The sequence below is a fragment of the Loxodonta africana genome, chromosome 23 (assembly GCF_030014295.1).
Source record: "Loxodonta africana isolate mLoxAfr1 chromosome 23, mLoxAfr1.hap2, whole genome shotgun sequence".
Taxonomy (NCBI): domain Eukaryota; kingdom Metazoa; phylum Chordata; class Mammalia; order Proboscidea; family Elephantidae; genus Loxodonta; species Loxodonta africana.
Window position 1 is genome coordinate 44,187,034 of NC_087364.1, and position 26,475 is coordinate 44,213,508.

At 36.9% G+C, this 26,475-nt stretch overlaps 1 protein-coding gene across 2 annotated transcripts in view; it reads left to right on the forward strand.

Moving 5' to 3' along the window:
* The window catches only part of SERPINI1 (serpin family I member 1), an 83,867-nt gene that overhangs the window by 53,436 nt on the left and 3,956 nt on the right, over positions 1 to 26,475 (forward strand). For both annotated transcript variants that reach the window (XM_003416252.4, XM_010596050.3), the window contains exons 2-6: positions 415 to 682; positions 2,717 to 2,947; positions 4,509 to 4,703; positions 6,401 to 6,605; positions 17,279 to 17,376. In XM_003416252.4, the coding sequence (XP_003416300.1) occupies positions 433 to 682; positions 2,717 to 2,947; positions 4,509 to 4,703; positions 6,401 to 6,605; positions 17,279 to 17,376 (979 nt within the window). In that variant the 5' untranslated portion in view covers positions 415 to 432. The remainder of the gene's footprint in view (positions 1 to 414; positions 683 to 2,716; positions 2,948 to 4,508; positions 4,704 to 6,400; positions 6,606 to 17,278; positions 17,377 to 26,475) is intronic.

A 26,475-nucleotide genomic window follows, 5' to 3' on the forward strand; every position in this document is an offset into this window, starting at 1 on the left:
TCATTGTAGTTATCCTCAACCTATGTAGTTCAGTGGAAGCTAAGTTAGTTCCAAACTTTGGTGAGGTTCTGAAAAACTGATAAATTAGCCTGACCAAACATGGCTTATTACTTGTATATATGTCTACAAAGGCTCTTAACCCTGTAAGCGTGGGGGACTATGGCTATCTGGTTTCTGGCAGTATGCTCAGAATTTGTTATTATTTTGACTATTAACTGATTTTTTTTTAAAATAGGACTTTGCAACATACCTTTTAATGAGGCTTTTGTTATAGAAATGTTAATACTGCATGTGTTTGAAAACCTTTGGTTTGCTTTGCTTTGCAACTTTGCCAAGAAATTATTCTTGATATTTACCTTTCACTTTATCTCTCTGAGATAATTAAAAATTAATATGTAAATTATTGTTTTATAGACTTAAAACTATTCCAACATGGCTCTCCTTGGACTTTTCTCTCTGCTGGTTCTGCAAAGTACGGCTTTAGGGGCCACCTTCCCTGATGAAACCATTGCTGAGTTGTCAGTGAATATGTATAACCATCTTCGAGTCACTGGGGAAGATGAAAATATTCTCTTCTCTCCATTGAGCATTGCTCTTGCAATGGGGATGATGCAACTTGGGGCCCAGGGATCTACCCTAAAGGAAATCCGTCATTCAATGGGATATGATAGCCTGAAAAATGGTAAGTATGCTTACGTTTGATTTCTCAGAATTACTGGACTTAAATTTAAACTCAGTTATGTGGGTGTCTCATGCTAGTGGCAGCAATACTTACACATGGTAAGAAAATTATCTCATTGAGATGGTAGGGCTAGGAGAAAAAAAAAAGGGGGGGGTTGGGAAACCCAGGAAACCTATCAATTCCCAATCCTATCCCTGACTGAATGAATCTAAGGAAATTACTTCCTTTTTTTTCATTTAAATGAACCCCACTGTAATAAAAGCAACCATGGTTCTTAGCCTCATGGAGTTTCTAGTCTAGAGGAAGAGGCCTATATTAATCATCTGAAGAATTAGAACTGTGATGAGGGCTGTAAAGAAAAAGAAATATGATTCTCCAAGAAAATCAAAATTTTTGCTTAAAATAAACTGTATCTCCTTTGTTCAAATAAAAAAAAATAGCATTCAATAATTTATGAAATGTTTTATTATTATTGAAAGATATACATTTGGGAAATTTTCTAAACAAAAACTGGTAATCACTTTGTCGTGATGTATGATTTCCATCTTAATGCCTTTAATATACATGTGAATTAACTCATAAAAAAGTTAATAACTAAAACAATTTCTAATTAATTTTCTAGTTATAAGGTAAAATAAAGTAAGAGTCCATTGAGGCTGAAATTTATAGGAATATCTTGATTTTTAAACTGGTAATTATAAAATAACACTAATATAATGAAAGTGACCTGAATTTTGTGGGAAAAAAAAATGTATCTACTTTGTAGATCCTAGCAAGGTTATTGTGCTTATGTGGAATCTGTACATAGACCAAGAGACAGTAGTTCGAACAGAACAAGGGGATACTTGTGGTTTAAAGTCAGGAAAGGTGTGCCTCAGGGTTGTATCCTTTTACCATACTTATTCAATCTGTGTGCTGAGCAAATAATCTGAGAAGCTGGACTATGGGAAGAACAGGGCATCAGAATTGGAGGAAAATTCATTAACAGCCTGTGATATATAGATACACAGCCTTGCTTGCTGCAAGTGAAGAGAGCCTGAAGCAATCTTTGATGAAAATCAAAGATTATAGCCTTCGGTATGGATTATACCTCAACATAAAGAAAGCAAAAATCTTCATAACTGGACCAATAAGCAACATCATGGTAAACAGAGGAAAGATTGAAGTTGTTAAGGATTTCATTTTACTTGGATCCATAATCTGTGCCCATGGAAGCAGCCAAGAAATTAAACAACATATTACATTGGGCAAATCTGCTGCAAAAGATCTCTTTAAAGTCTTAAAAAGCAAAAATATTACATTGCGGACTAAGGTACGCCTGACCCAAGCCATGGTATTTGCAATTGCCTACTATACATGTGAAAGCTGGGCAATGAATTAGGAAGACCGAAGAATTGATGCTTTTGAATTATGGTGTTGATGAAGAATATTGAATATACCATAGATGACCAAAAGAACGAACAAACCCGTCATGGAAGGAGAACAGCCAGAATGCTCCTTATTAGCAAGAATGGTGAGACTTCATCTTACGTTCTTTGGACATGTTATCAGGAGGGATCAGTCCCTGGAGATGGACATCATGCTTGGCAAAGCAGAGGGTCAGCAAAAAAGAGGAAGACCCTGAACGAGACGGATTGACACAATAGCTACAACGATGCGCTCAAACATAGCAGTGATTGTGAGGGTGGCACAGAACTGGACAGTATTTTGTATTGTTATCTATAGGGTCACTGTGAGTTGGGACTGACAGCACTTAACAACAACAGCAAGATGACAGTTAAAATTAAAAATAGTATGAATTGGTACAACTACGCTGAAAAAGTTAGTTTGAACTTCTAGAAATAGGACAAGTGTTAGAACCTCCTTACCAAGCTTATGTGGGAAATAAGCCTGGCATTTTTCCCTTGGGCCTCTGTCCTATTGATTGATGTCTCTTAAAATAAAATTGTATTCTGTGTTGTAATGCTTTTCAATTTGCCTTAATCTTTCACCATGTTTGTTTCCCTAATGAACTTACTGTTTCTCATCTTGCAGGTGAAGAATTTACTTTCTTGAAGGAGTTTTCTAACATGGCAACTGCTGAAGAGAGCCAGTATGTAATGAAAATCGCCAATTCCCTCTTTGTGCAAAATGGATTTCATGTCAGTGATGAGTTTTTGCAAATGATGAAAAAATACTTTAATGCAGAAGTAAATCATGTGGACTTCAGTCAAAATATAGCTGTGGCCAACTACATCAATCACTGGGTGGAGAATAACACAAATAGTATGTCTTTGGTTCTTTTCTTTCTCTAACAGTTTAGTTTTAACCATGTTTTATTTCCAAAGTTGTTTGCCCCATCACTTCTTTTGTATGTTGCTTATTAGATTGCATTTAGTTGGGTATATTACAATTATTTTGTATGGATTAAAGCCTATTTTAGAAACATCATTTATGAATAAGGTTTTGAGAAGGAAGTTCAATCATTTGGCATGTATATAATTTGACACTGTTAAATGGGTTTTCTCTGTAGAGTAATCTTAACTACTGTATGGATTTTGCTTGAGCTATTTACTAAATTAGATATTAGAATAACGTGGTAGCTTCCTCAACATTATGATTAAATATGTTTAAAATAAGATACCTTTAAAAAAAGCAGCATACCATTTTAAGCCAAAGAAATGGTAGAGTAGGAAGAGAAGTATTTATCTTAAATTTTATTTCTAATTTACATTTTTAAAATATATTTCAAGTTTCCAAATGCTTCATGTTTGACAGTTCTATTTTCCAGTTTTGCCAGCAGAGTAATTGAAATTAGGATCTCAAAAATTTGGCTAAATTGAAAGTAGGTTACTATGGCCTCCCATTAAATTGTCATATTATCAAATCCTAAAATAATGTTAATTTAATAAATTTTATGATGGAAACAAAACTGGTCAGTTACCCTATGTCCTATACTCCCCAAAATGCTGAGGGACCTTCTGTCTTATGAAGTGCTACCATTCATAAAATGAGAGAATACAGAGAAATTTTTGTCCTATGTTTTTCAACTGTAAGGTTAAAATGTAGGAAAAAAGAAACTTATTTTTATTTTTTGCATATAAGACTAATAATCTACCTGAAATGAACTGAATTATTAAAAGCTGTTTTTATTCCAAAGTATTTTTGACACTTTTGGCAAACAGTAAAGATCCAATCTCTTTCAAAATAGATTTGGAAAGAGAATTTCAAATGATAGAAAATAACACATCATATGTGAAATTGGCTTTCACTCATATGTTTTCACCTAGTCAAAAGCAGTTTGTTATATTTGGTGGAAAGATTTCCAGTATACGTGGAGAAAAAGTTTGAATTGGATGACATTTTAATCATACTTAGGAATATTTATTGAGTACTTGCTCTGTATTCAGTTTTACATGCATGGTGCCAACCAGAAAGTGGTGAAGCCTGAGATCCTGCTTTGTATGCGATCCTGTAGTTTGCACAAAAGTGTCAAGTGTCAAGATGCTGCTAGTTTTAGTTTAGTGTAGTGTAGTGTAGTGTAGTGTAGTGTAGTGTAGTGTAGTGTAGTGTAGTGTAGTGTAGTGTAGTGTAGTGTAGTGTAGTGTAGTGTAGTGTAGTATAGGTGTTTGGGGTGTCCTTAATCTTTAACACATACACATAAAACCTTTTAACAAATATTACTTTTTTCTTTAAAACATGATACCTTTCATTTTTATTGTAAATCCAGCAGTGGCATGCATTTTTTTCTGGATCACCCTATCAGATAGTAATTTGATTACCTGTTGGTCCCTCTTCATCTTCCAATTTAATGTGAATTTTTATCTGCTCATTTTTTCCTGAATAGATCTGTTGAAAGATTTGGTATCCCCAAGGGATTTTGATGCTGTCACTCATCTGGCCCTTATCAATGCTGTCTACTTCAAGGGGAGCTGGAAGTCACAGTTTAGACCTGAAAATACTAGAACGTTTTCCTTCACGAAAGATGATGAAAGTGAAGTCCAGATCCCCATGATGTATCAACAAGGGGAATTTTATTATGGTAAGAAATCTTGGCTTTTATTTTCCTCTTTTCATAGTATATTAACAAATTTCTAAGAAAGAGCATGAATGAAATATTTATTACTCAAACTGCTTGTTAGACTAGATTGGGCTACAATTCAGTTTCTTTGATTCCATTTTTAAAGGCCTTTAATTAGATTCTAAAAAAAAATTTTTTTTTTTTTTTAGATTCTAAGTGAATATTATATGCATTTATAGTTTCCTAATATGTACCATGGAAACCCTCGTGGCGTAGTGGTTAAGTGCTACAGCTGCAAACCAAAGGGTTTGCAGTTCAAATCCTCCAGGCGCTCCTTGGAAACTCTATGGGGCAGTTCTACGATGTCCTACAGGATCGCTATGAGTCAGAATCGACTCGACGACACTGGATTTGGTTTTTTGGTTTAATAAGTATCATTAATCTGTAAAGCTGATCACACCTACAGAGTGATTTTATTTACAGTAAAATACCTGACATTGTATAAGAACTTTCTGAGTTAATCCAAAAGTCTTTGGCTTTTGTGTGGTTTTCAGGTCCATCAAGCACTTGACTTGGTTTCCTCACCACTTTTGAATTACTAAAATTCTTCTATTACAAGGGCTCTTCTTTCCTTTAAAATTTTTCTTTCAGACTTGTCTGTGTATGGCCAGGCTTAATTCTTTACTCAGAGTTTCATTTATTGAGAGTCTATACTTTTTGGTACAACTCAATATTTTTGGCATTATTTTCAAAGATGTTTCATTGAATTTTTCATGTTAATGGTGTTATTTCTTTCTATATACTATAATGAATTTAAAATTTTTTGAAATTCTTAAGCAGAAATATAATTTGAAGGCAATATATGTTACAACTAATAGTTTATTCTATTTAAAAGTGTATTATAAAATTAAAAGACTGTAATCACAGTAAGAAAGTTAGAAAAGGAAGAAAGGAAAATAGAACCAAAATGTTTGCTGCGATGTCTAAAGAACGTAGATCAGTTATTTGAATATATTCATAAGAAAAGCATTACATTTATTTCTGAAAATGCAAAAATTTTAAAGTAGCGACAGAACCATTTGCTTTAAAGACTTCTTTAATTTTTTTTTTTATAAAAGCCAAGTCAATTTGGTCAAGTGCATAGAGCCAGTTCTCTAATTTACCTAATTACCTAATGTGAAAGTCTTAATAATCACAAATATACCAGGTAACTATTGTTGAATGCTTCGATTTCATTTTGGTTGTGCAACCTTGGCCTAAAACTTCATAGTTGTGGTAATAATGTAGTATCAGGTGCTGCACAATCAATTTTCCCTTCTTAGAAATCTGGTGGGTAATTGTAATTTACAACCAACTTGGTGCCAAGGCTTTGTTTTTCTATCCAGGACTTTTCATTGTTTGTAATGACATCCGTTAAGTATAAATCCATTTAAATTATCTCACTTAAAAATGAAAAGCAAGTCTATAGAAGATGTTCTGAAACATGGGAAATAATTCTAGGGATTCTAAAAAAAAAAAAAAAGAAAAAATTGTAAGACCAAGAACAAGGGTTCAATTGAATTCCAGGGCCTGTTTTCTAATAAACTCTCTTTTTCTTAGATGCCTGAATTTCTCAAATTCTATACACTATTTTGGGGGAAAAAAGTTACAACAAATTAAAAAAATTTTTTTTTAAAGCTTTTATGTAGGTTTTTTATGGCCTTACCTTTGCTTTTTAGGGGAATTTAGTGATGGCTCCAATGAAGCTGGTGGTATCTACCAAGTCCTAGAAATACCATATGAGGGAGAGGAGATAAGTATGATACTGGTACTATCCAGACAGGAAGTCCCACTGGCTACCCTGGAACCACTGGTCAAAGCACAGCTGATTGAAGAATGGGCGAACTCTGTAAAGAAGCAAAAAGTAGAAGTGTACCTGCCCAGGTGAGAAGCTCCCATGTGACTCTCTCTTAGAGCATGGGCGTGGGGGTGAGGGGGGGTGGTATCAATGAAGGTTCTAACCCAGAAAAACTCTTGCCAGTTTTTGAATTTTAAATCTTATGCTGCTCTCATCTTCCTCCTCCTCTTCTTTTTCATCTTCTTCTTGTTCTTCCTCGTCCTCTTCCTCCTCCTCTTTTTTTAAGTTTTCTATCATACCCATGCAATCCTGCCCAGAAACACTTGCTCACTTATTGCTTCATTCACTACTACTTAACAAGACCTAGTTTCAGATGTGATTTGATATGATATTCTTATCTTTGTTTTAGAAGATTTTTCAATAGATCGCGTCTAAATATGATTTGGATTGAGAGTCTTCTACATATTTCATTAATATTTAAAGTTGATTATGGCTGCAGAGAAAATAATCTCTGGCATTTTGCAAGAGCCGTAAAAAAGTCACTGTGCTAGATGCCAAAACGCAAACATAAATAAGCAGAAAGAAGCAACTCTGCTTAAAATCCCCCCTGTGGCTGAAAGAATGAAATGCTTGCAGGGTCTTGATGTCATGACAGCCATTCACTTCCTCAGCCCCATCTCTAGGCACTCACTACATCAGGCATTTTGTAGTGTGTACTCTCAGAGTGTGTATAGTTACACTGTATATACTATGCCTCTTAGTCTCTATTTATGTTCTTACTTTGACCTAAAATGCCCTCCTCACATTTCTTTGCTAGATACTCTTCGCCTAGCTTTCAGCATGTAGCTCTGGCATGTGTTCTTCTAGAAAGCCTTCCATGAACTGCCCAGTGGAGCAAGTGACCCTCACTTCTGTACCTTCCCATTATTATCTATTACCACCTCACCATGCCGTTGCCTTTCTGTGGGTCTCTCTTTCCTTCTCTGAGCTTTTCTAGGGTAGAGTTGGTTCCCTCCCCAATAAAGACAAAATAAATATCTGTGAAACTGAACCTTACTAAAGATATTTACCCTGTCCCCTCAAACTTAAACCCTAGAGGGAAGCTAGGTCAATAAACATAACCAGTGACCATCAAGTCAGTTGTGACCAATGGTAACTTCATGTGTAAACATATCCACACATTTATAAACCTAATGTATAAAGTTTAGGTTATTAAACAATACACACAAATAAGCAACAAGTAAATGTATATGCGTGTATATATAGACATACAATTCTAACACTCGTTCCATATTAAGAGAACTACGCAAATATGTTTAATATAAGCATTGAAAGGTGATCAATAAGACATCAGTATTAAAACTGAATTATTAAAGACTCATTAGCTCATTCATATTTATCTTAATTTGAGGAATTATTTAAAATGTACATTTAATGTAAATGTCTATTGTCCCAAAGACTTAGCTGATAGTATTCTTATGTTGATGGAGACCTATTCAGAAACATAGACATTTTCAGCTAGAAAATATACATTAGCTTATGTCTTCAGTCACCTCACATGCATGTAAAAGCTAGACAATGAACAAGGAAGACCGAAGAAGAATTGATGCCTTTGAATTACAGCGTTGGTAAAGAATATTGAATGTACCATGGACTTACAGAAAAACGAACAAGTCTGTCTTGAAAGAAATACAGCCAGAGTGCTCCTTGGAAGCAAGGATGGCAAAACATCGTTTCACGTAGTTTGCACATGTTATCAGGAGGGACCAGTCCCTGGAGAAGGACATCTTGCCTGGTAAAGTAGAGGGCCGGCAAAAAAGAGGGACCCTTAATGAGATGTATTGACACAGTGGCTATAACAATGGGCTCAAGCATAGCAACAATTGTGCAGATGGTGCAGGACTGGACAGTGTTTTGTTCTGTTGTACATAGGGTCACTACAAGTAGGAACCAACTCGATGGCACCTAACAACAACACGTTATATATTCATAATATATAACCATACTTAATGTATAGTGGTGGAAATCTTGGTGACGTAGTGGTTAAGTGCTATGGATGCTAACCAAAGATTGGCAGTTTGAATCCACCAGGAGCTCCTTGGAAACTCTATGGGGCAGTTCTTCTCTGTCCTATAGAGTTGCTATGAGTCAGAATCAACTCGATGGCGGCAGGTTTGGAATGTATACATTTCTTGGTCTACATACAAAAATTAATCATAACCTGAATGATTGATTTTTTTTGACTGAGATATTTAGCTTGTATAACTTTCCATGACAATAAATTTACGGAAAAAGATTCCACTTTAAGTCTATACTTTTAAGGAAAAGTAGCCAGTAAATAACAAATAAAGCCACATTTTTGCTTTATATGGTAATTGACTTCTACATACTTAATATGTAAACAACATACCTTAACTCTAAAAAAAATTTTACTTTTGAACATTAATTATTTAAATTGCTATCTAAATCAGGCCTAAACTTCTGAAGTATTTAGTTCATGTTCACTCTCATCTGATGACCTTTTGTCATTATTTTTTTTCTTTCAGTTTTTAGAAAATGCATTTTGATAATATAAGAATTCAGTATATTGTTAATATTTCTCTTACCAAATTCCATGAAATAAGCACAACATATCCAAATGTTTCATTTCTATACAGACACAAAATTGTTTAGGAGTATTTTAATAGTATTCCAAATGAATACTTAATAAATATTACATATTCTAAATCAACCATATTCGCTAGAAAACTATGGCCTCTAGGTCCTGTCCACTGAGAAATTGAATGTGGCAGCAGAAGAAAATTAAATTTTCATTTTCTAAGACAGACTTTTCAATTATGAAATAGTTTAGCTTGCTTGCTCATATTAATGCTAAACTCGGCACAGTTAATCACCATGTATCCATTTCTCCAGGAGTTTTATTAACTCTCCCTCAGCATGGCTAATAATAATAAAAAAAAAAAACCTTTGCCGCGGAATTGTTTCCAATGCATAGCAACCCTGTAGGACAGAGTAGACTGCCCCACAGGGTTTCCAAGTCTGTAATATTTATGGAAGCAGACTGCTGCATCTTTCTTCCACAAGCAGAAGCAGCCACCAGGGCTGCTTTCTCCTGCAATGCATAGATAGGGAGGCCAAGTAGCTAGATAAGATTAATTAATTTGGGTTCCTTTTTTAACAGATTGACTATTACCAAACACTTATGCATTAGTTGCAATCAGCTGGAAAAAAAATCTGCCTCCACCCTTCTACAGAATTAAAAACAAAATAAAAAAAAAACTAAATAAACACCAAATCAGTTGCTGCCCAGTCTACTCCAACTCGTGAAGACACCGTATGTGTCACAAGACAGCTGTGCTCCATAAGGTTTCTCAAGGCTGTGATCTTTCAGAAGTAGATAGCCTGGCCTTTCTTCTGGGGTACATCTGGGTGGATTCCTCATATATGTCAAAGTAGATCTGTGCTCCATAGAGTTTTCCAAGGCCGTGATCTTTCAGAAGTAGGTTGCTAGGCCTTTCTTCCAGGATGCCTCTGGGTAGATTCAAACCACCAACCTTTTGGTTAATAGCCACCAAGGACTTCTTTTACAGAATTAGGATTAGTTGAATGTTCAATGAAGGTAATGACTTACGCGACCCAATTTTATCTAAGGTAAAAATTTTCTAATACGTGTGTTCTAGATTTACTCAGTCTTTAATCGTTTGTACAGTTTTATTCATATAGAGATATTGTGCTGAAAATACAACTTTACATTTCTGTAATTTTACCACATTCTTGTCCAGCTTGGCGGGTTCTTTTACTTTTTATTATACTAGAGGTTAAAATGAGCCTTGGTTGCACAGTGGTTAAGTGCTTGGCTGCTAACTGAAAGGTCTTCAAACCCACCAGCAGCTCAGTGGGAGAAAAGACCTGATGATTTGCTCCTATAACACTTATAGCCTTGGAAACCCTATGGGGCAGTTCTATATATAGGGTTGCTATGAGTCGAAATCGACTCAACAGCACAGAGCAACAACAACATATTAGAGGTTATACGAATAGATTTAAAATGCTGTCATTAAAAGGTATAGGGTTTTTTAGGAGGGAAAAAAGCATTTGCTTTTGTATTTTTGTTATTTCCTCTGAATAATAAATCTTACAAGAATCACATGCTGAATTGAATTTTTTTTTTTAATTGTACTTTAGAAGATTTACAGAACAAACTAGTTTCTCATCAAACAGTCAGTACACATTGTTTTATGACATTGGTTAACAACCCCACAACATGTCAACACTCTCCCTTCTCAACCTTGGGTTTCCTACCACCAGCTTTCCTATCCCTTCCTGCCTTCTAGTCCTTGCCCCTGGGCTGGTGTGCCCCTTTAGTCTCGTTTTGTTTTATGGGCCTGTCCAAATCTTTGGCTGAAGGGTGGACCTCAGGAATGACTTCATTATTGAGCTGAAAGGGTATCTGGGGCCCATACTCTCAGGGTTTCTCCAGTCTCTGTCAGGTCAGCAAGTCTGGTCTTTTTTTTTTTTTTTTAATTGTACTTTAGATGAAGGTTTACAAAACAAACTGGTTTCTCATTAAACAGGCAGTACGTATATTGTTTTATGGCAGTGGTTAACAGCCCCTCGGCATGCCAATACTCTCCCTTCTCAACCTTGGGTTCCCTATTACCAGCTTTCCTGTCTCTGCCTGTCTTCTTGAAATTGTATTTTTATAAAAAATGGAAGATTCTATTCAGGCAAAGGATAAGATTGTTATATCTATGTCATATCTCCAAATCAAGGGAAGTATTACAAGGTTTATGCACAATTATACACCTGTAAAATTTAAATATGATTGATAAATGTCTCAACTTCCAATTGATCCCTAATAGCAAACAGAGTTTGGTTGATAAACAAAATATACATATATATATATGGTTGCTATGAGTCGGAATTGACTCGATGGCAACGGGTTTGGTTTTTGGTTTGGTATATATATATATATATATATATATATATATATATATATATATATATATATATATATGTTGCTGTTAAGGTGCTGCTGAGTTGGTTCTGACTCATGGTGACCCCATGTACAACAGAATGAAACACTGCCTGGTCTTGTGCCTTCCTCACAATACTTGTCATTGTTGAGCCCCTTGTTGCAGCCACTGTCTCAGTCCATCTCATTAAGAGTTTTCATCTTTTTTGCTGACCCTCTAGTTTACCAAGCATGATATCCTTCTTCAAGGACTGGTCTCTCCTGATAACATGTCCAAAGTACATGAGATAAAGTCTCACCGTTCTTGCTTCCAAGGAGCATTCTGGCAGTACTTCTTCCAAGACAGATTTGATCAATATATTCAATATTTTTTGTCAACACCATAATTCAAAGGCATCAATTCTACTTCAGTCTCCCTTATTCACTGTTCAGCTTTCACGTGCATAGGAGGCTATTGAAAATACTATGGCTTGGGTCAGGCACACCTTAGTCCTCAAAGTGACATCTTTGCTTTTTAACACTTCAAAGAGTGCTTTTGCAGCAGATTTGCCCAATACAATACATGTTTTGATTTCTTGACTGCTGCTTCCATGGGTATTGATTGTGCATCCAAAATGAAATCCTTAACAATTTTAACATTTTCTGTTTATCATGATGTTGCTTATTGGTCCAGTTGTGAGGATTTTTTTTTCTTAATGTTGAGATGTAATCCATACTGAACGCTGTGATTTTTGATCTTCATCAATAAGTGCTTCAAGTCCTCTTCACTTTCAGCAACCAAGGTTGTGTCATCTGTATATCACAGCTTGTTAATGAGTCTTCCTCCAATTCTAATGCTGTGTTCTTCTTCATATAGTCTAGCTTCTCAGTTTATTTGCTCAGCATATAGATTGAATAAGTATGTTGAAAAGATACAGCCCTGACACACCTCTTTCGTCGCTTTAAGCCATGCAGCGTCCCCTTGTTCTGTTTGGAAAATGACCTCTTAGTCTATGTACACGTTCCTCATGAGCACAATTAAGTGTTCTGGAATTCCCATTCTTCACAATACTATCCATAATTTGTTATGATTCACAGAGTCAAACAACTTTGCATAGTCGGTAAAACACAGGTAAGCATCTTTTTGGTATTCTCTGCTTTCAGCCAAGATCCATCTAACATCAGCAATGGTATCCTTCATTCCACATTCTTTTCTGAATCTGGCTTGAATTCTGGCAGTTCCTTGTCAATGCACTGCTGCAGCTGCTTTTGAATTATCTTCAGCAAAATTTTACTTGGGCGTGATAGTAATGATGTTGTTGGATAATTTCCACATTCTGTTGGATCACTTTTCTTTGTAATGGGTACAAATATGGATCTCTTCCAGTCAGTTGGCCAGGTAGCTGTCTTCCAGTTTTCTTGGCATAGACAAGTGAGTACCTCCAGCATTGCATCCATTTGATGAAACATCTCAATTGGTATTCTATCAGTTCCTGGAGCCTTGTTTTTCACCAGTGCCTTCAGCGCAGCTTGGACTTCTTCCTTCAGTACCATTGGTTCTTGATCATATGCTACCTTCTGAAATGGTTGAACACTGACCAATTCCTTTTGATATGTTGCCTCTGTGTATTCCTTTCATTTTCTGTTAATGCTTCCTGCATCATTTAATATTTTCACCGTAGAATCCTTCAGTATTGCAACTTGAGACTTGAATTTTTTCTTCAGTTTTTTCAGCTTGAGAAATGCTGAGCGTGTTCTTCCCTTTTGGTTTCCTAAGTCCAGATCTTTGCAGATTTCATTCTAATAGTTAAGTTTGTCTTCTTGAGTTGTGCTTTGACATCTTCTATTTGGCTCTTTTACGTCACCATTTCTTCCATTCACTTTAGCTATTCTACATTCAAGAGCATGTTTCACAGTCTTTTTGTACCTTCCATTCTGGTCTTTTCTTTCTTTCCTGTTTTTTTAATGACCTTTTGCTTTCTTCCTGTATGATGTTCTTGATTTCATTTCACAACTTGTCCAGTCTTCGGTCACTAGTGTTCAATGTGTCAAATCTATTCTTGAGATGGTCTCTAAATTCAGGTGGGATATACTCAGGTTGTACTTTGGCTCTTATGGACTTATTTTCATTTTCTTCAGCTTCAACTTGAACTTGCATATTAGCCTTGTTCTGCCTGTTGATATTGAGCTTCTCCATTGTCTCTTTTCACAGATGTCGATTTGATTCCTGTGTGTTCCATCTGGCAAGATCCATGTATATAGTCACCATTTATGTTGTTGAAAAAAGGTACTTGCAATGAAGAAGTTGTTGGTCTGGCAAAATTGTATCATGCAATTTCCAGTCTCACATTTTCCAACTACCAGTCCTTCTTCTTGATCCTTCTTTGTTTCCAACTTTTACGTTCCAATCATCAGTAATTACCAATGCATCTTGATTGCATGTTTGATGAATTTCAGACTGTAGAATTTGGTAAAGATCTTAAATATTTTTCATCTTTGGCATTAGTGGTTGGTGCATAAATTTGAATAATAGTCATATTAACTGGTCTTCCTTGTAGGCATATGGATATTATCCTATTACTGACAGCATTGTACTTCAGGGTAGATCTTGAAATGTTCCTTTTGACGATTAATTCAACGCCATTCACCCTCAATTTGTCATTCCCAGTAAACGAATAATTTATAAGGATCAGCACAAAGCTGGTTCCTATGAGGTAAAGGTTAAAGATGTTCCAAATGTCTAACTTTTCCAGGCTGCTGTGCCACTCCATCATCTCTAACACCAGCTACTCCCTCTTGCCTCAGTACTCTTCCTCTATCTTCCGGTTCCCTAATTTCTTGCAATGTCTCACAGAACTCACAGACTGTATAAAAGAAATGGCTCACGAAGTTTTGGACTCTGGCAAGGCTCAGATTTGTGGCCCTCGGTCTCTTCCCAAAGCCACCCAGCTTTCTCGCTCCGTGGGCTGGGAAGCCCACTGCACCATCTCCTGCAGATCTCTGCTGCTGGTTTCTGCTGCAGGTCTCTCCTTTGGTGGCGGTGGGCTCTCCTCTTTACTCTGGAATTGGGTCTCTTTTTAGGCAAACCTGACCAATCCGCTTGTTGTTGTTCTTGTTAGGTGCTATTGAGTCAGTTTCAACTCATAGCGACCCTATCACAACAGAATGAAACACTGCCCAATCCTGTGCCCTCCTCACAATTGTTGCTGTGCTTGAGCCCATCGTTGCAGCCACTGTGTCAATCCATCTCGTTGAGAATCTTCCTCTTTTTCGCTGACCCTCTACTTTACCAAGCATGACGTCCTCCTCCAGGGACTGATCCCTACTGATAACATGTCGAAAGTATGTGAGACAAAGTCTTGCCATCCTTGCTTCTAAGGAGCATTCTGGTTGTACTTCTTCCAAGACAGATTTGTTCGTTCTTTTGGCAGTCCATGGTATATTCAATATTCTTCACCAACACCACAATTCAAAGGCATCAATTCTTCTTCAGTCTTCCTTGTTCATTGTCCAGCTTTCACTTGCATATGAGGCGATTGAAAACACCATGCCTTGGGTCAGATGCACCTTAGTCCTCAAGGTGACATCTTTTCTTTTCAACACTTTAAGAGGTCTTTTGCAGCAGATTCACCTAGTACAATGAGTCTTTTGATTTCTTGACTGCTGCTTCCATTTGTGTTGATTGTGGATCCAAGTAAAATGAAATCCTTGACAACCTCAAACTTTTCTCTGTTTATCATGATGTTGCTTATTGGTCCAGTTGTGACAATCTTTGTTTTCCACAATTACCTATTACACAATCACCTGTGTGGGAGTTACAAGACCATGGCTAAAAGGCCACACACAAAAGTAGGTAACCTACCATACCTACCATGGTAGACCATGTGAATTTTCTGATCCAAAACAGCCAATACTAGTCCATTTCAGCTCACTAATGCCCAGGATATTTATCTCCAAGCATGCCATTTCATTTTTGACAACTTCCAATATTCCTAGATTCATGCTGCATACATTCCATAGTCTGACTATTAATAGATGTTTGCAGCTGTTTCTTCTCATCTTGAGTCTTGCCACATCAGCAAGTGAAGGTCCCAAAAGCTTCTCCGTGCACACCATTAAGGTCAACTCTACTTTGAGGAAGCAGCTCTTCCCCAGTTATATTTTGAGTGCCATGCAACTAAGGGGCTTATCTTCCAGCACGACATCAAACAATGTTCCACTGCTATTCATGAGGTTTTCAGTGGCCAATTTTTTCAGAAGTAGATTGCCAGATCCTTTTTCCTAGTTTTTCTTAGTCTGAAAGCTCTGCTGAATCATGTCTACTCTGGGTAACCCTGCTGGTATTTGAAATACCGGAGGCATAGCTTCCAGCATCACAGCAACACACAAGCCACCACAGTACAACAAACTTCTTAACAGACAAGTGGTGGATATATATATATATAATCTGTATTGATCAGGAGGAGCTAACTTAGAAAAAGAGAAACATTTAGTTCTAACCAGTTGTTTTCACTTAAAAAAAAAAAAAAGGAGTAAATATTTTGCTATTAAAAAAGTGTATTTGTTGGTTAATGCAGTCATGTTTGGTCCACATCTTTCACTAAAGAAGTAGATTGGTGATGGAATCCATTGGTTTGGGGGACATTTCACTTTGGGACCAATCAGGCTTTCTGTGGAAAAATTTTTTAAAAGTAGTATTCTGTTTATGACCATTGTACTTAAAGTTCCCATTTTCATTTAAGTTTTTAAGTAATGTTTATGTCTTGTTACAAAAGTGATGCACATTTATATATAATAATCCATGAGATTCATTAAAACAAAAAATAAAGACCTATTATTCTTTTTTTAATCTCTGATTATAAAAATGCATAATTTTAAAGATGTAGTACATAACTCACTCTCATTAGTTAACAGTTTTTCTCTGATGTTACCATGAGAACAGGCTTGTGTCCTTGAGGTTAATATAACCATGAAGAAGTATTTTTAATGTGGAAGATTTTATGTTTCCTTTCACTGAGTAGTATAGAAATTGAGATGCTGAGTATATTCATTATACAGTAGAACATGACCCTGATTTAGCCCTTTCTTATTATGGGGGCAGCATTCTAAGAGGAGAATGAAATACCCTGGGTAAATATAGCCAGCTTAAAGAATCAAATATATCACTTACTAAGTCAAATGATTTTGAAAGCAACTTTTCAAATTTTCAAGTCTCACATAGTTGTATAGCAATGATTCTTTTTTTAAAATTGCACTTTAGCTGAAGGTTTACAGAGCAAATTAGTTTCTCATTAACCAATTAATACACATATTGTTTTGTGACATTGGTTACCAACCCCATGACATGTCAACCCTCTCCCCTTCCGACCTTGGATTCCACATTACCAGCTTTCCTGTCTACCTCCTACCTTCTCATCCTTGCCCCTGGGCTGGTGTGCCCATTTAGTCTTGTTTTGTTTTATGGGCCTGTCTAATCTTCAGCTTAAGGGTGAACCTCAGGAAATATAGTAATGATTCTTGATTTCAAAACTCATTTATTCCATCATATATTACTATTTGGTGTCTACATCATATATTCTTCCTGCTTAGGAATTTAATTCCTATTTTGTTGCATCATTCTTTTTGATGATTCCTCTCTTATAAGCACAATCAAATGCTACTTGCAGTCAAAAGCTAGTTTTAGCATAATTTACCGACTATAAAACACACTTTTAAAATCAACGTGCCTAACATTTTATTCTTGTTCCAGGTGATTGATATTTAAATTGCTGTTACTAAATACTTTTCCCCCGATATGTTCTCCAGGTTCACAGTGGAACAGGAAATTGATTTAAAAGATGTTTTGAAGGCTCTTGGAATAACTGAAATTTTCATCAAAAACGCAAATTTGACAGCCCTGTCTGGTAAGAAATAAGCACCAATTTTAAAAAAAAGTATTCCATGAAAGCTTTTTTTAATGATGATGTTGAATCCTCTATTTTTTATGGAATTTTGAGATAAAATATAATTATCATTTGCCAGATAAATATAATGAGAAATGTATGTAATTTCTAAAGAGAAAACTATAAATATAGTCATAACATTAGGTTGATATTATTCTCCTTCTTGCCTTATCTTTGGTAGTAGATTATATTCTCCAGAAGACCTGTCTTACACATCTGTGGATTTCCTGTTCCATATGATACAATGCCTTGTAGAATAGATAATAAATGTTTTGACTGAATATCTCAGTATTTCCTGTTGTAGTAAATCATACAGAAGATAAAAAAAGGAAGAGAGGATAAATGAGTACCTACTGTGAGAACTGGACACTTTATACAAGAATAAAGAATTCCCAGTGAGATGATGTAAATATTTTCCTAAGTCTTTATATAAAACAGTGGCTTTGAAGAAGTAGCTTCAAAAAATACCTGGCACATTGAGATGTTGAGTAATTTATTTTAAATGTACCAATAAAAAGTCCAGTTGAATTATTTGATTCAAATGCCTTAATAAGGTCTGGGTAAAAATCATAAAATATTACTAACATTTACATATTTAGAGCATGTGAAATGCTTTTGGAAGTACTTTTATGCAGCTAACCCCAAGAAATTTATTATTGAAATAAGGTACCAGTGAACTTAAGGCTTAGTAAGCTTAAAAACTAAAAAACCCATTGCCATCAAGTCAATTCCGACTCATAATGACCCTATAGGACAGAGTAGAACTGCCCCATAGGGTTCCCAAGGAGTACCTGGTGGATTAAAACTGCCGACCTTTTGGTTAGCAGCCAAGCTCTTAGCCACTACGCCACCAGGGTTTCCTTAGTAAGCTTATGTAATGATTATGTTCTATCTTTTCTACAGAACAGGAAAAAGAAAATAGAATCTGTTTTCTTATGAGCTAAAAGACAGGTATATATTAAGACAAAAGAAACAACGTGTAAGTGCTCTTTGTATGCAATTTATTGACCTCAGTTCTCCATTTAAAGAAAGCTGAAGTGATAGCTTCTAAGCCTGGAGTGTGAGGATCCAAGGACTGAATTCAGGGAGGTTGTACTTCCCCACCAAATTGCATGAGTGTGTGTGTTTGTGCCTGTGTATGTGAAAGAGAAAAACAGACAGGGTGGGGAAAATGGTGGGCTTATAGTGTTCAATATATTCTTAAGGGGCCTGTGATCAAAAAAGGGCATACTCTCCCAGACTTCAGATTGTTTTCTAAACAACACTCAGCTTCTAGCAATGAGATGATGCTGATGTATTTGGTACCACAGCTTCTACCCTTCATTTAGAGAGCCCACAGTCCAAAGCACTAATAGAGCTTTTCTAAATGTCTTCTATATAAATGTTTTTGTCCACACCAGAGAAATGAATTTTCTCTGGGTAAATGTTTCTATGTTTCTGTGACTCACATCTAAGCTCCTAGGGCTCTGAGCTTTTCAGTGGCATTTTCAAGAAGGTAGGACTGGTGGGGATTCAATAGGTATTGGTACCTTGGTACCTGAGTTAGAAATGTATTCCTGGTTCAAGCATAGTATCATTTAAATTTCTAATGCCCCCATCGTTTAAATTTCTTATGCCCCCTTTCACAGGAATTGAGACAATCTATCTTACCATACTGGCCAAATTCAAACTGCGTAACTACATTCTGCATTCTTAACATAGCTCTATTTTCAGTTTGATTAGAGATTCCTTACTGTCTCACTCAAACATCTAGGCAGTTATTTCCCACACACAACATTGCTGCCTCAGTCCTGAGGGAGCAGCTCTGCAGTGGTAAGTCAGTTATTGTGGTTAATGTAGCTTATACTTTCTAACATATTTGGAAAATTTATAAGGTAATATTTAAATGTCCTTACTATATACAGAGACAATACAGCATAAATATATATTATGAATGGAGACTCTTTGCAGATTTGAAATAACACTAGAATCTTCCAGAGAGTTCATACCATTTGTATGCAAACTATCTCTTCCTTTGATCAAATCTCCATAAGAATTGGATCTTTTTCAGAGTTCTGCTCACAGCTGCATTTCCTGTACCTCTCACTGGGCTGACACATAGTTGGCACCTAGTAAATGTTTCCTGAAGGATAAAACAGAGGGAGGCAAGGAGAGAAGAGGTTTCTTTGGGGCCACCTTATATATTACAGCTCTTAGAACCTTGGCCTCCTTAAAAGCATCAGCAAGAAATACGGGGTTTGCCATCCTCACACACTACCAATTCAGGTCAGGATCCCCTGAAGAAAGATCTAAACCAAGCCTCTAAAGCTTTCAGTGGGAATTCTTTGTTTATTGAATTACTAGTTTTGCCACAGTCTAGGTAGCTCCAGCATACTGGCCACCTCAACCATTGTATCCATCTTCATTCTTGATATCTCTCTTTCTGTCACACAAACAGTAACTTATGAATTGGTCATTCAAAAACTGTCTATTGACATTACCATAAAAATTGCCTCTCTGCTTCCTCTAAAGCCTGTTTTTTTCTCAGCATCGTTTATCTGTGTTCCGTATGCTCTGCCCTGCATGCTTGATACCCTTTTCACCTGTCTAGTTTTTTGCCTCTCTGAATAATTTGTGAAAACCTTGATGATTAAAGTGTCTATAACACTTGATAACCCCTGCGAGTACCCGGGAAAATTATTTGTATGCATTAGGTTATTACTTTCTACTTTAATGAGAATCTCTTGGTGTTAAGATATACAACATTAATTATCTTCCATGCTCTGTCTCTTCCTTTCATTAAACAACTGTTTTAAGGCAGGTAATGGAAGCCAAGTACTGTGTCACAAAAATGAAATGATTACGGTATCATGCCTGCCCTAAAGGAGCATACAGACTTGTAGAGGAAAAAGACGTAAACGGCTGGATGTAATAAAAGGAAGAATGACAGAAATGTGGTTTTTCATTGTTGTTGTTTTAGAGCAGTGGTTCACTACCAGGGCAGTTTTGTTCCCCCATGGACTTTTGGCATTGTCTGGAAGCAGTTTTGGTAGTCACAACTGGGCGTTGCTACTGGCATCTAGTACGTAGAGGCCAGGGAAGCTGCTAAGCATCCAACAATGCACAGGACAGCATCCTACAGCAAATAATTATCTGGCCCCAAATGTCAATAGTGCCAAGGGAGAGAAACCCTGTGCTAGAGAAATCATTGTAGAAGCAGAGAGTGACAAATAGCAAAGGCTAAATGAGAGCCTATTAGGTCAAAAGACAGACGAAGAGAACATACATCTGTATACAGGCTTTTAAATGTATAGAACATTTTTGAATCACAGATTAGAAGTTGAGAGTAGTGGTTGCCTCTAAAAAAAGGACAGAGGCTTTCAGGGGAGAGAGGAGTTTCATTTTATATACCATTGTGTACAGTTTGCAGTTTTACTTTGTGCATGTATTAATTTTTCAACTAAGATTTTTATTTAAAAATACTGGGAAAAACTTTAAAGAACAGCATTAAATAAATAGAATTAAATGATAAATTTGAAAGCTCCCAGAGAGCATTTCAGTACAATTGTGACACTGCTACATTCTGAAATTATGTAGTAAAAATTTTCTGACTTTAAAAATGCCAAATGTGATTTAGCAGTGGGGAAAAAAAAACAAAACAAAAAACCTGCTTTACCTCTTGCTTCTGGAAAAACGGAGTGACTTGAGAGTCATTTGCTAAGATCTCTTGAATCATTCTCTATTCCATGGCACCCACTCTTATTTCAGACTCTCATTACCACTGCCCTCAACTGTTTCAATAGCCTCCTAAATTGTTTGCAGTCTCTCTCCAATCTAATCCGTTTTATCTACCGCTGCCAAGATTAAGCACCTTAAAACTTTCTCAGATCATTGCAGGCCCTGCTCAAAGGCTGGCTTTCGTCTGCTGTGCACCATCCACTGCTCAGGAGGACATGAAAACCTCAGCTCCCTCCAGCTTTAATTCCTGCTGATTCCACAGACACAGCTTGTGCTCAGGCCAGACGGAACATTGGCTCTGAGCCTCACATCTCGCCAGTTCTGCATCTCTGTGAAAGCTCTCCCACCTGAAATCCTTCCCTTGCCTGTTCTGCCTCTTGAACTGAGCCTCAGCTCAAATACCCGCAACTTCATCAAGTTACCATAATTACCCCAACCAGAAGTAATTGCTCCTTCTTAAATTCTACCTTCTTTTATACCTTTCTTTATGAGGCATATCACATTTTATCTCGGATCATCGTTATTTATCTAATATCCCCTGCTACAATGTAAACCCCCGAAGCTTGATTTGTATGTGTGTTTTCTGCAGGGCTCAGCTCTGTGCTTTCTGCTGAGTGCTGGCCAAATGAGAGAATGAATGAGATGCTTGGTATTTATTGTATTTATTTTTTCATCTCAATTTGATGTCCATTGCTTTTGGCTCCAAATTCCATTAGCATAAAACACTGTAAAGACTCACACAATAAACATGGAATGTAGAGAGTGCTGAGAATCATTTTCTTCTCAGGATCAATTTAAAATGCTCATCTAGCTGCAGCAAGGACCCTGTTATATAGAGTAAGGCTGGTTTTGTAATGGAAATGAATGACCATCAGCATTTGGATTAATAGATAATCCTCTTGAAGGTAGAAGGGGAAGGAGAAAGAGAGTGCTAAATCCTTCAGTATAAAGTATGAGCTTTATTAAAGGAGGCAGTAAAATAAAGGAATTAAGAAGACACAGCAAAAGCCATATTCAGGTCAGACTCAAGTGCTGTAGATTTATGCCGCACCGGCTCTCTCCTTGCCCCTGTCAACCAGAGGACTGTGTTTCTCTTCCATTGCCATAATTCCAGTTCTTCTCCTATTTTCTTGCCTGGACTATTGCAACAACTAACATATTTGCTCTTCCTGCCCCGCCTATTTGCTCATTCAGTTCACCCTTCAAGCCTGCTGCCACAGGTTTTGTTCCAAAATCAAGGCAATTGTGACAAAATGCAGGCTCTTTAGCGTGATGGTCAAAGCTCTTCAAATCAGCTACAGCCCCTGCCCACTTCCCCACCTCCTCATAGCCCAGGCTCTGCTACACCTTCAGGTCATCCTTGCTGTTTCTCTCACTTTGCAAATATAATCATCTGCTTGGAATGTCCTTGCCCTTCTCTATATACTTTTATTTGTCAAAGCCAGCAAAAGCCAAAACAAAACAAACCAGTTGCTGTCCAGTGGATTCTGACTCATGGCAACCCCATGTGTTACAGAGTATAACTGCTCCATAAGGTTTTCTTGGCTGTAAACTTTACGGAAACAGATGACGTGCCTTTCTTCCAAGGGAGGTCTGTGTGGGTCTGAGCTATCAACCTTTCAGTTAGCGATTGAGCATTTTACTTTTTCATCTCATTTTCTTAGTGACTCTTACCACACTCTTAAATTTTGATCATTTCTTGATTTGCTTTTTTATCATCATTTTCTGTTACTTAATGTTTGTTTTCTCCTTATTAGGAAGTATTTAGTTCACCCAGTGTGTATATGGTATACCCAGTGTGTCACATGGTATACCCAGTGTGTCAACAGTATCTAGAAAAGCAAGCACACAAGCAAACACTATTCCTACTTTGAAGGAGCTCAAATTCTAGAAACCTTTCTAAAGTTCTAGAAAGGGTGGGGCTAAAGCTAAAAATATTTCGACAACTGAAGCACAGAGATGCTTTTGGTATTCTTGGTTCTGTTATGATACTCTTTTCATTTTGTTATTTTAAACATGTCCCTGGTGATGTAGAAAGCTATTTAAATTGGCTGTCTTTAGGAATAGTGCCACAAGGAAAATAGTGGTATTTCTTCTGTGATGGCCATCCGGCCAGCATTATGCTAATCACAGATGCTTAGAGCCTTTGGTGCCCTGCGCAATGCCTTGTATGTGAAGGGTACTCGATAAATATTTGCTTAATGACTGAATAAATGCTTTAGTAGTTCTGTTTTCTTCAGAGGAGCTTGAATTGTTGCCCAGCTCTTCTCTGGGGAACCTCAGCTTCACTGACCTTGTTCCGATCATCTCCATTGTGAAAACCTTGGTGCCATGCTGACTGGAGGAAAGTAGGATCCGTCATTTGGCAGGAATGTCCGCTGTGGCCAGAAGGAGCCATATACTTGGGGCTGGGGACAGAATATTTTTTGTTTGCTTGCTTGCTTTGTTTTGTTTTTTAGCTCTGTTTGCCTCAGGTTTTTTTTTTTTTTTTTTTTGAGATAGCTGCTAGCTTTGCTGTAATTAATAAGACCAGCTCTAGAGTGTTATTCTCCTTAACCCCCCTGGTATTCTGATTCAATTCATCAATGACCTGAGTGCCTACTTGGTGCCAGGCAGTGTGTGCAGTATCATGGATGTGACATGAATAGGGCAGGCAAAGTCCAGGCCCTCAAGGAATGTATCACCTAGCAGGAAACGTGGCCTCAATTGATACACAATTACATAGGCATGAGTACAGTCCTTCCTCAGTATCAGAGGAGGATTGGTTCCAGGACCCCAGCGGATACCAATATCTTAGGATGCTCAAGTCTCTTACATAAAATAGCGTAGTATTTGCATATAATCTAGGTACATTCTCTCGTGTACTTTAAATCATCTCTAGATTACTTATAATACCTAATACAATGTAAATGCTATGTAAATAGTTGTTATACTGTATTGTTTAGGGGTGATGACCAGGAAAAAAATCTAATTTTTTTTCCAAATATTTCCAGCCCATGGTTGATTGTATCTGCAGATGCAAGCCTATGGATAGAGAGAACTGACTGTAATATTAAAATGGAGGCATAGGGAGCTGTGAGCTGCCAATATTCCTGCAAACACATACTTGCTTAAACTCTTTCAGCTTATATTTTATTGTAATATGACTGAAGTCGGTCCCAAGAGAAAAAAGTTTCATTTTTTTCTCAGTATCTGTGATGTAATCCTTTATTTGTCTCATATTCTCCCATGTGTATACCAAAGGGGGGTGTTTTTCTGAAGGTTGAATGTCCTGAGGTCGACTTTACATCTGCAGACATTTGCCACCCATCATGTAGCAGTCAGTCACGTTCAGGGAGTCTGAACACTGGATTCGATCTTTATTTTGCTCTCTTTGAAATAGATACTACATACTATAGGGTCACTATGAGTTGGACTCATCTTGCTGGCAATGGATTTTTTTTTTTCTTCTGTATAGCTAGATCCTATTCCCTTGCTCTTGAACTTGATCAGATTTTAAGGTTTTAGTGTGTCTGTGGCTTTTGTACTCTTTTTCTTCTCTGTTGCTGTTCTCCATCAATTTTTCTAGAGCATCTACTTTGGATTAGTGTCATCTGTTTTATTTATTTTAGGAATAAATTTTATAGCCATGCTAATGAACAGAAGGAAACCCTAGTGGTGTAGTGGTTAAGCACTATGGCTGCTAGCCAAAGAGTCAGCAGTTCGAATCCACCAGGCGTTCCTTGGAAACTCTATGGGGGCAGTTCTAGTCTGTCCTATAGGGTCGCTATGAGTCAGAATCGACTCGACGGCACTGGGTTTGGTTTTTAATGAACAGAATTGTGGTTCAGGTGCCCCAAGAGTGAATATAAAAACCCAAAGTCGTAGAATGTGAAATAACTAGGCTTTTTCATTCAACAGTTAATGAACCCCTATTTACGTTACCCACTGTGTTAAATACTGGAAAATTATGCACTACCAGGAAACTCCCTCTGCTTAAAGTTACTTCATTTATTAGGCCCCAGTGAAGTGCCAGAAGCCAGGGCTACAGAGAGGAATGACACATCCTTGCCTTAAGGAAGTTGACAGTCCAAGACGCATCAGTGCAAATACATTATCAATAATTTGATATAATTAGATCTGGGTTCAGTGGGAAGGAATGGTCAGTTCTACTTTAGTTGAGGCAGGGGAGGTAGGAGTCCGACAGAGCAGAAAAAGCCCCATAGGACTAGAAGCTCAGCCTTAAAGTAGATTAGGTGTCTGACTGGACAGCAGGAATCAAGGGAATGTTTCCGGGAGGCAGAGACCAGTGTTCAGGCTATTGCAGTTTAGTTCATCTGGAGCCCAGTGATGGGGTGAAGAATGCTTGGCAATGTGTATTTCTAAACTAAATGAATGAGGCAGAAGGAACCTCCTAGAGGAACGTAGATTGCATACTGAGCAGGTACACAGGTATGTACTATGTGAAAGAAGAACTGGGAGGCAGAATGAGCGGGGGAGGGGATAAAGGGTTTTATGCGGTGGTGTTTTTGTTAGTTGTGTAGTGGCATAAATTGGTTCATATTTTGAAAAGATTATCTCAGAGGAAACATTATTTGTGAATTGGAGTCAATTAGGAAAACAGATCTCAACTGCCATTTCATGATACACTGTAACATCTCTTGAAACTCATTACTGGGTTTAATTTTCCCATTTTTAAAAAAACTTTTACCTTGTAATAGGTGAGTTTGGTCTATGATTTATTTTTTCTTATACTGCCCTTGTTCAATTTTGATAGCAAGATATTATTAGCCAGAGATGAGTTAATAGCTTTTATTCTCTTTCTAGTGTCTGTAATGGTTTTATAACAGATAATTCTACCTGTTCCTTGAAGAACTGGTTTAGATCTACTAGAAAACTATCTGGACTTGGAGTCTTTAATTTTGAGATGAGCAGAGGTTTTTACATACTAACTTAATTATTAGTGGATTGCTCAGGTATTCTTTTTTTTTTTCCTTGATTCAGTTTTATAATTTATACGTTTCTATACAATTATCGAAATCATAGAAAATCAGTTCATTTTCAAAATTATCTGCATACGAAACACAAGGAATCATTTGAGGGAGATGAAAATATTCCGTTTCTTGTTTGTGGACGTGGTTTCATGATATACACATCTGTCAAAACTTTAGATATATTCCCTTTTTTTTTGTTCTTAATATTGTTTATTTGGGTAGTCTCTTTTTTTTCTTCATAAATCTTGTTAAAGGTTGGTCTGCCTCATTATCTTTAAAATAAATAAACAAAATAAAACCTAGCTCTCCCGGAAGAGCCCTCAGCATCCCTGCTTTCCTGATCTTCCTGCCACACATACCTGGCAGTATC